This window comes from Schistosoma haematobium, chromosome 1 (genome assembly GCF_000699445.3).
Source record: "Schistosoma haematobium chromosome 1, whole genome shotgun sequence".
In the NCBI taxonomy this organism is placed as follows: domain Eukaryota; kingdom Metazoa; phylum Platyhelminthes; class Trematoda; order Strigeidida; family Schistosomatidae; genus Schistosoma; species Schistosoma haematobium.
The window spans coordinates 38,997,047-39,007,150 of record NC_067196.1 but is presented as its reverse complement, the minus strand read 5'-3'; the positions used below and the strand labels follow the sequence as shown (position 1 = coordinate 39,007,150).

Below are 10,104 nucleotides of genomic sequence, written 5' to 3'. Positions count from 1 at the left end.
CAATGCCATATTATTTAAGATGTGCTGAGGACCAGAACGGCTAAAGTTTTCGGTAAATTATCTGCAAAGAAATTCAGTAATGATTCTCTATGATTTTTACAACTGAGGAGAAGAAAATTGGTTTTCATACTTAACCCACCATGTCATTACACTGCTCTACGTCGTAGTCGAATAATAAACAAACATAGGACAAATTGATTTCAGAGCTATTCCAATAACCTTTGGAAACAAAATATCCAGATTTTCGGGACTTCAGTAAGCCATATTTAATACATGTAGACGTAATGAGTGAGTCATTTAGATGAGTTTATAATCAGTCATGAAGACCCTGATTTTATCGTACCTATATTTGATTGGGCGAATGTTGCTAAGTTTGACATTCTAGGAGGTCCTTGACTCAAATATTGTATGCATCCTTTGAATTGAGTGGCTCATATCATGACTGAGTTTATTACTAGATGTTTCGTTTTCCACTTCACGAGGAACATGATCAACTGCGGCACGATTCTTGAAGCAGTTCTTGAGCAATTAACTTACATTCTAAGATTCGCCAGTACCTGAGAGATCTATTTCAACCACCGCGATACAAATATTGCTTCGATTATCTACAACTTCTCATAATGATCCAAAGTCGTTTTCATGAATCACTTGGGGGGATACTGCTAGGAGTTAATCTCGCTTAGACGGGCAACATGTTATTTAGTCCGCTAACATAGTTTTGGAGTGCTCAGAGGTTACGTTTCTTCTAGATAGTCAGGACGGATGTGTAGCGGCAAATAAATCCCTAAGTCAAGCGGTTCTGTAAGTCTTTCACAAGGATGAAGATCTCAGTGGTTCCACTGGAAACACCCTAGGTGAATGTGTTTAGTCAGTCATCAGTACCAGATAGTCGTCGGGCACAACGAGCTATGCATTCGTTGCAATAATTAGTAATCCTTGAGTATGTGTATGATTATTAGTACTGCTCTAATAATAGACCTATTCCCAAAATTGAAGATTTGTAATGATGTAAGATCTGTAAGATCTTACGTGGAAGTCACATCATTGTTTACGCTGACTCATCGTATCGTAACAATCACCATTATAAAACAGAGAACATATTTAAGCTAGAGACAGAATAATATATTTAATATGAATAAAAACAAGTCATACAGAATGACCACGCCTGCAAGGCAGAGTCTTGCCATCGATTGGTCGTATTAATTCTGCCCGCCTTCTCCAGTGTTGGGTTTTTCTCCGCATTAAATGTTGAGTATCTATGTCCCCAGTTGTCTCGTGTTCAGCTTTGAGGATTGTGATTACGGCTCAGTGCCACCACAAATATACATCTCGATGCATCAATCACCTTCAAAATATATCTCCGACCTCCTTTATTTATGACTCCTGTAATCGTTGACGGAGGGCTTAATCATTTGTTATATGTCACTGACGCGATAATGAAAGTTCTCTGCTTCGTTGGCTTTGGCAAAGACATAAGCGTTCTTTACACGAATACTGATGGGCTTCCACAAGTCCAGGTCTTCAACTTGAAGGTGGCTAACAGAAATCCAATTGCCACGTACAGTAGATATATTTACCTAAACATGGGTATTCACAAGCCCATTCACTAGATATTGCTTGTTACAGATGTTTCTATGCCAGTCATTGATGTAGACCTGCTACAACACCGTAAACTACTCATCAACAAGAACAAGCAGAGTTTAATGGACAGAAATAATAACGTATCCGTTTGTGAAGCTTAACCTGATAGTAGGTTATGACTAGTCACGATCAAATCCATAATCAATCCATGCTTCCAATAGTTATTTCCCACGTCTGTGAACAGTGCTAAACTCAGTTAAAAAACTACTTTGTATACTCAGCAATGTTACACATTACATCATGAATACCGGACCACTTGTATTCCCGAAAAGTCGCTGACTACCTCCTGAAAACTTGAGATAGGCTAAAGATCGTTAAATCCTCCCACACATTCACAGCTTGACAGCTACCATAAAGGGTACAACTATTTTTTCAAAACTTGACGTTACTATAATATACGCTCAGGTCCCCATGACTGCCGACGAAATTCAAAAAACGGCTATCATGACTACTCGGTCGCAAGTCCAGACAGAGCATCCCGTTTCTAGCATTTAGGCTTGTTTATCATTAACCACAACAATATGGCACTATTGTAGATTTTCGGAAACGTCAAGTAGTAACTGACTGCCTGATGTTTGTCGGTGATACCATTGATGCTCGAAGCATTTTCCCTGCAAAGCAATGAGGCGAAAATTCTCAGTAACCTAGAACCAACCTAGTTAAGCTGTCACTCGCATTCTGAAGACTAGTAGGCTTCTATCGGTGACTTATGCCGAATTGCACGTCCCTCATTATTTTCTGAACAAACCAATTTTGTGGAAATGAGAAACTCGTTGCTCTGGACAATAACACAGTAAAATGTCCTCCACAGTCGAGGAAATCATTGTGAAGCAACTACACTCGCAAACCAGGATATCTAAGCGTATATCGGCATCACCGCGGGCGCATCCGACTCAACGATCCGAAGAGTGCTACAACAACGGGTAAACAACATTTGACAACCTATGGCATTCTCTTCGAAACGATTGTGGGACGCTGAATCGGGTTGTAGCATTTTCGGCAGGAAACTCCTAGCCATGTATTGTGGCGTATGGCTCTTTCAACACTTTGTGTGAAGCCGAGAATCCACTCTGTTTGCCGACCATAAACATATTCTCTTAGCTCGTCTTCAGATAAGTATTGTCCTCAAATAATACTGGCAACTTGACCCCATCTTTCACTTAACTTCATATGTACAACATGATAAAAACCGTATAAATTTCTACATCATGAACCCGAGTACAGTACCATAGAAAAGAGCGGAACTAATGATAAAGTGAACACTTACAGTCTGAGAGTTGCTTATTTAGAAAGTAACCCCAATTATTTTGGTTTCGCTCAAATACAATCGGACGATACATATATCCATTCTATTTCGCAAGTTTTTCTTATATTATACAAATAGTAGTGTATTCTAATAAACGCTTATTCTCTTTTTTCGGTTCCGGAAATGAAAAACTAACAACGAATATTGTGGAGTAGAATGTTCATTGTGTTTTTTATTGTTATATTGTCCCAAATGGCTCATCAAATTAGGGAAATAACATCAAATGCTGCTGGACGGCGGGCTATTAGAATATTGTTAACCAACGACAAACTCGTTTGTTTTGAACTTCTCGCCGGTCATATCTTAGGGTAAACGCTAACACATAGTAGGAGGGAAATTGAGCCGTAGTGATAAGAAAATCAAAAAATAAGTGGTTCTGTAAGTTTTCTACATTGATGCTGAACTCATTAGTTTTAATTCCTCCTGTACTTCTTCTAGGGTTACTGACGGTCCCGATCCCGGGTAAAAGAGGAGGGTCGGGTATGGGAGCATCTACCGCATCTCATAGAAAACAACTTTGCTAAAAGATTCTCGCCAGAATAAGCAAATTAAGCAATTTAAACTCCACCCTGGTAGTTGTAGGAAGAATTATGATGCCTCGCGATGAGAGCCGATATTCTTCAGAAGTTACGAGGTCCGGGTCCCTCCTAAAAAACGGAAACAATTTTTACGAGTATGTAGTGTGAGGACAGTCCACAAGTGAACCCGAGGAAACTCTGAGAAGAGCCGAAGATATTCCATCCAATCATCGTTTGGTAGAATATTCCAAAACCCCTATGTAGAGCTTCCCTATTGAGCAGATGCTAATAACCTTCTGTATGAGGGTTGGAGGACTACAATGATGATTTCGTTTTTCACTAAAGACTAAACATACCTGACAGTTTGTACCATAATTGATACTGTTTGGAGTAGAGTTCCTTTCACTTGTTTTCTGTCTTCTTATTTGTGATTTGGGAGTTTTCCAGTGTCCGAGTGCTCACGCTATGCGCGGTACATTAAGGATCTGAGCTCTAGATATAACACATGAAATGTCCGGACAATATGGGACAGCGGAAGGACCAGTCAAATGGTTATAGAATTAAGGAGATCCAACTTGGCAGCTCTGAAAATCGATGCGACACATTGTACTAAGCTGGACAGGGACGGATAAATTTGGAAGATATGCTGCTGTACTCTGATCATGGAGAAGAAAATTCTCCGTGTAGTCAGTAAATTGCTATACTGCTGTCCAAACAAGCAGGTATCGCACTGGTAGGACAGGAATCTCATGAATCTAAGATCATCAAAGTAACCTTCACAACCAAGAAAGAGGGGATCACAATCAACGTTATCAAATATTATGCACCCATCAATGATAGCAGTGACAACGATAAAGGTCATTCCTACGAAGGACTGCAATCGATCATACTCAAATGCGCAGAAAAAGACCTTGCTGTTTTGATGGGAAGAATGGAGATATCATGGGACGACATGTACTGACTGGGAGAAAGGAACAAGAATGACGACAGATTTGCATTCAACAGAATGGTCATGAGCGGCACGATATTCACTTTCGAACATGTACAAAAGGCTACATGGATCTCAACGGATCACAATACAGAGAATCAGGTCGAAGTCACACATCGTGGTCAGCACCTTACGTGGACTACCCTATTGACATATCAAGGTACTATAGAGGCCTTGAAGACTGTACAACACGGAAGATGTTATCACGGAAATATATTAGTTAAAGTATATAAAAGCGAAAATAAGACCAGCGCTGCATTGGACAGTCCATAGTGTAAGACTAACTGATGCGCGTTGGTTGTCCTTGACCTTGGCGAGGACCGATGATTTGTTCGATATTCAGTGACTCAACTGCCGGATGATTTGGCTAGGGCTCAGTGGAATTTCACTGTCCCTACAGGTCAATGGAAGATGTGCGAACCAGGAGAAGAGCTGGTGTAGCTTCGAATCACAATTATTTATTTCATCTTTATATAGAGAAATTCACAAGCTCAACAAATTCAAGATAACTCTCAACAACAGATTTAATGCCCTACAATCTACTAAAAGAAGAAAAATTACTACGAAAGACGACTGGAAAGGTATCAAAAAAGCACTAACTTCAACGTGTCAGGAGGTTCTTGGTCGCCAAAAGCACCATCATAACGAATGGATTTCTGTGGAAACCCCGGACAAGTTTCAAGAAGGCAAGAACAAGAAAACGATAATCAACAACAGCAGAATATGAGCAGAGAAAGACAAGACACAAGCTGAATACATAGAAGCAAACAAGCAAGTAAAGAGGGACATTAGAACCGACAAGCAGAAATACGTGAATGACCTAGCAGCGATAGTGAATAAAGCTGCAATAAAAGGAAATATGAAACAACTACATGACACAACAAAGATACTGGTAGAGGGATATCATAAGCTAAAGAGACCGGTCAAGGACAAAGAAGGCAATCACTGAAATTCAAGTACAGAGGAACGGATGGGTAGCATGCTTCTATGAACTTTTGAATAGACAAGCTTCATCGAATCCATCGGTCTTCGAAGCAGCACATATAGATCTTCCTATGGCTGTCGCTCCACCAATGATCGAAGAAATCAGGATGTACATCAGACAAATCGAGTTTGGGAAGGCAGTAGGACCTGACAACATATCAGCTGGAGCTCTGAAGTCAGACATGGAAGCAACTACAAATACGTTCCACATTCTATTCAGCGAGATTTTAGAGGAAGATAAAGTGCCAATGGACTGGAAAGAATGATACCTCATCAAGATATTAAAAAAAGGAGATCTGAGCAAACGTGAGAACTACAGAGGTATCACTCTACAATCGGTACAGGGAAACGTTTTCAACAGTGCTACTGAAGCAGATAAAAGACTAAGTAGGTGCCTAACTTCAAGATTAGCAGGTTGGGTTACGCAAGGATCGGTTGTGCTCAGAAAAAAATTGCGACACTACAGATCATCGGCGAACAATCACTTGAATGGAATACGTCACTATACATCAACTTCATTGACTATGAGAAGGTATTTGTCAGCGAAGGCAGAAAAGGCTTATAGAACCTTCTTCGACGCTATGGAGTTCCTCAGAAGATTGTCAACACTATCCTGAACTCATAAGACAGGCTACAGTGCAAGATTGGGCATGGAGGACAGCTGACAGACATATTCCAAGTAAGGACCCGCGTCAGACAAGACTGTCTACTCTCCTCCTTACTCTTTCTTCTGGTAGTCGACATCATTATGAAGACCTCGACATCCGAGGGGGAAGCACGGAATACAATAGACAGCTTGTAATTAACTAGACTATTTGGACTTCGCAGATGGCCTAACCTTCCTATCGCATACAAATGAACAAATGCAGATAAAGACAGCCAGTGTAGCAGCAGTCTCTGCATCAGTAGGCCTCAGGATACACAAGGGGAAAACCAAGGTCCTCAAATACAACATGGAGAATACCAACCAACCCAATCACACTTGATTAAGAAGCTGTGAAATATGTGGATTCTTTCGTGTATCTGGAGAGCATCATCGATGAACTAGAATGACCTGATTCAGATACGAAGGTAAGCATTGGCGAAGCAAGGAAAGCATTCCTACAGTTGATGAACATCCTGAACTCAAACCAACTGTCAACCAATATCAAAGCCAGAATCTTCAATACGAACTTCAAGACGGGTACTCGTGCAGCTCCAGAACTCCGGGGTTTACCGTACAAAGAGCTGCTTGAAAAGCTGGCCCTTTTTACTCCGTCCTATCGCAGACTAAGGGTAGATCTAGTTTTGATGTGTAGAACAATAAGGCATGATTTTGGAGCCAACATGTTCTCCCTTTCTCTTTCCACTTGATCGGGACATCTGAGAGGACATAGCAGGTGAGTAGAAAAGCCAAGAACGAACAAAATACCCATGGCATACAGGTTTTCACACTGAGTCATCAATACTTGGAACCTGTTACCCAAAGCAGTGATGTCCGCACCTTCAAATAACTCATTGAAAAGTAGACTGGACACTCACAGAAGCGTACTAGAAAAGGAATAACATAGGCCGTAGGCCTTTTGTTCTTACTACGCAAGTCTGAAATCTGAATCTGAAACTGACCTATCCTTGCACACCCGGAATGTCCGAGTATCACGCTACAGCATGGGAAAGACTAGGCAAATTCGGAAGTTTGCAGCAATGAAGCGAATGATATCACTGACGGATTCACGAATGTAACACACAAATTTGGTTCAAAACATCGGTTTTAGAAAGAAAAAAGACCGGGTCAAAAAAGTCACACCCTTCAAGCAAGATACTTCACATCACATGTCGGTAAAACACAATCCAGAGGTGTTTCCGTGTCTTAAGGATTCCTATAATGAGGCCCTAGGACCGCCTTACCACATACTTTTGGATACCAATTATGTCAATTTTTCCATCAAGAACCGACTAGATCTTTTCAAGTCATCAATGGACTGTTTACTAGCAAAGTGTAAGCGTTTGTACACTCATTTCTACTGATCAGGCTTCCTGTATGTCACAGATTGTGTCATGGGAGAAATAGAGAAGATGTCGGAGAGATATCGGGTGGCTTTAAAGTAATTGTTTGGCTTGCATCTCAACTTGATTTAGAATTCTTCGTGATGAGAGGATTCAAAGGTTGACTTGCCAACATAAGGGGACTTATGCTGATGATTGTTTAGTTGAGCGCTGCAAATCCCGTTGTTACATCGTTGCTACTTGTGATCGTGACCTGAGACGCCGTATCAGGAAAATAACTGGAGTACCTATAATGTATATACATGGACATCGCGTTGTAATTGAGAAAATGCCCATGGCACTGGGAGCTCCAAAGCTGTAAATATTTCTTGTTAAAGCATGATATTTAAATAAAGTACTCTATGCAAATATTCCTTTATGAAGACTTGACTTGTAGTATACAAATACCTAAATACTAATTCATTTCTGTGATTCCTTCGTTTCGAAATAAAAGCCGGACCACAAAATATTTAATCATAGAGACCTCACACATATCAGTGTGGCTTTTGTGGTGTCAAATAATTGTTCATGATCTACATATGGGTAGTGTCACGTTTCAAATTTCAAAATCTGTTCTGTTACTTTACTTTCTTTGTTGTAGCATGTAATATTTAGTTTTAGTTCGATATTACGTGGGTTACGTCTTCTGGTAACAATAATAAATTATTGCTCATTTGCACAGAAGTTTCTTCACTCTAACAAAAGTAAGCTAAGCCCTTATTTGTATTGATGATGACTAAAACTCATTGCTTTACTTGTAATTCTCTTCATCAAAATATTCTGCTAACTTACTATGGTCTAGTTTTCGTCCATCCAAGAGTTTGGGACATACGTTTCTTCAGTAAAATTGTGTTTCCTGCTTCACAAACAAGCTTCCTTATTATTTCAGTACACAAACGTTAGTTATTTCCCTAATAGCTGTGGTTGTAATTAATTAGAGAATCCAGCTATTCTCCGCAGTTAATAGATTCAATCCCTATTGTTTAGCGACATCCGTCAAATGAAACCAACTCTGTCAAGGTTGGTGTCTAAAGAATTCTAGTTACAAAACACGTTTTCAAAACTTGATTAAAATCATCCTAATCTCTCATACAGATCAAGACTGTATTTGTCTATGACAACCTGTTTGTTATACCGAATGGTAAAGGTTTTTAGCAGTTTATTCACCGGTTTGTAGCTGCCACAGGACGGTTGTGGTCCGTCCCCATAGCCCGTTACTGTGAATTTTTACGAGTAGCGATTACAGACTTATCTTGTTTTCAAATTTCCGGTTTCATTGCCAGCTTCTATGTTTTGATGTACCGTAGTACGAATAGTAATTTGGTTTCTGCATGCATTAAACTAGATTTCTGTTGTTCGGATAGCGTAATTCGATAAAATCAGCTTCACCAAAACACCTAGGAATATATTTGACTTTATTTTTAATGAACCCTTAATCCTACCAAGTCAGTGATAAATATGATAGTGTGAGTGGTCAATTTTTTCCCAGTGCTTTTGAATGGTTAGCTGCCATAACTTTTACTAATAGAAACCTGTTGTAATTATCTAGTCAGCTGAAATCTTTTAATTCTAAAATATACTGCACATCAATAAGGTCGATTGCTTCAAATAGGTTATGAACATCATACCAGAATGATGTTCAGTGGTAAATAAGACATCTAAATCTCACTACTGTAGGACCTCATACTGATTATTAAGCAGGTCAACTAGTTTTACTATTCAAAATAGGTATTTGAGATAACATGACTGGGGTAATGAGGAAAACCATTTATTACCGAATTCGAAGTCACAGTAATTGTTGAAGGTATGCTCTTCATTGAACGTTTTAAGAAATACGTTTTTGTCTCAGTCAGTCAGTAACAACGTAGAACTTCGTACCTACGTACATCAGTTCGAGTTGCCACACCACATTAGCACAGAGATGCAGTTGTCGATTCAAATCCCGCAGTGGTAGAGGTAATAAGAGTATAAGCAGTAATCGGGAAGATTAGGGTTTGGAGAAGTTATTTAAAGAGTATAATCCAGTGAAATAAATTTGGAAAGAGGAAAAAAGGGACATGAAGAATTCAGAAGATTAGAATTTGGGAGAACACAGAGAGTGGATGCACCTGCGCCATTGCAAACGATTTTGAGCCATGTCATTCAGGGTCTCTAACCATCGGTTGCTATCATCTCGCGGTCCCCAACCAGGTAGTCTACACCTACCAACATGACTCAGTTCACTTGTCAGTGACTTCATGGACTTGTGCCATGTTTTGGTTTGGCCGCCCCTAGCTTTCTTCCAACCTACTCCTATATCACTGAACATCGCACGTCGAGGCAGTCGGTGGTTGGGCATACGTAACACGTGTCCCAGCCATCTCAACTGATGGAGTTTCACTACTTCATCAATTGATTTGCCATCCTTACCTAGTACCCGTTTCCTAACAACTGCGTTACTTACTCGATGGTCCCAGGATATGCGAGCAATGTTTCGAAGACACCTATGATCAAATACTAGTAGCCTACGGATATCCTCTACTCTTACCGGCCATGTTTCACTGCCATAAAGTAGGACGGAACGAACTGCTGCACAGTAAACCCGTCCTTTGGTTGATAGACGGATATCTCGCCTACGCCATAAATGACGCAAGTTGGCAAAA

At 40.1% G+C, this 10,104-nt stretch overlaps 1 protein-coding gene across 1 annotated transcript; it reads left to right on the top strand.

Moving 5' to 3' along the window:
* The first annotated feature begins 7,058 nt into the window (after positions 1-7,058).
* FCF1 (rRNA-processing protein fcf1) lies at positions 7,059-8,141 on the top strand. Its single transcript, XM_051218471.1, has 5 exons — positions 7,059-7,155; positions 7,192-7,415; positions 7,449-7,521; positions 7,556-7,817; positions 7,860-8,141. The coding sequence occupies exons 1-4, from the start codon at positions 7,085-7,087 to the stop codon at positions 7,782-7,784; spliced, it is 597 nt and encodes a 198-aa protein (XP_051074005.1). The 5' UTR covers positions 7,059-7,084; the 3' UTR covers positions 7,785-7,817; positions 7,860-8,141.
* Positions 8,142-10,104: the final 1,963 nt, after the last annotated feature.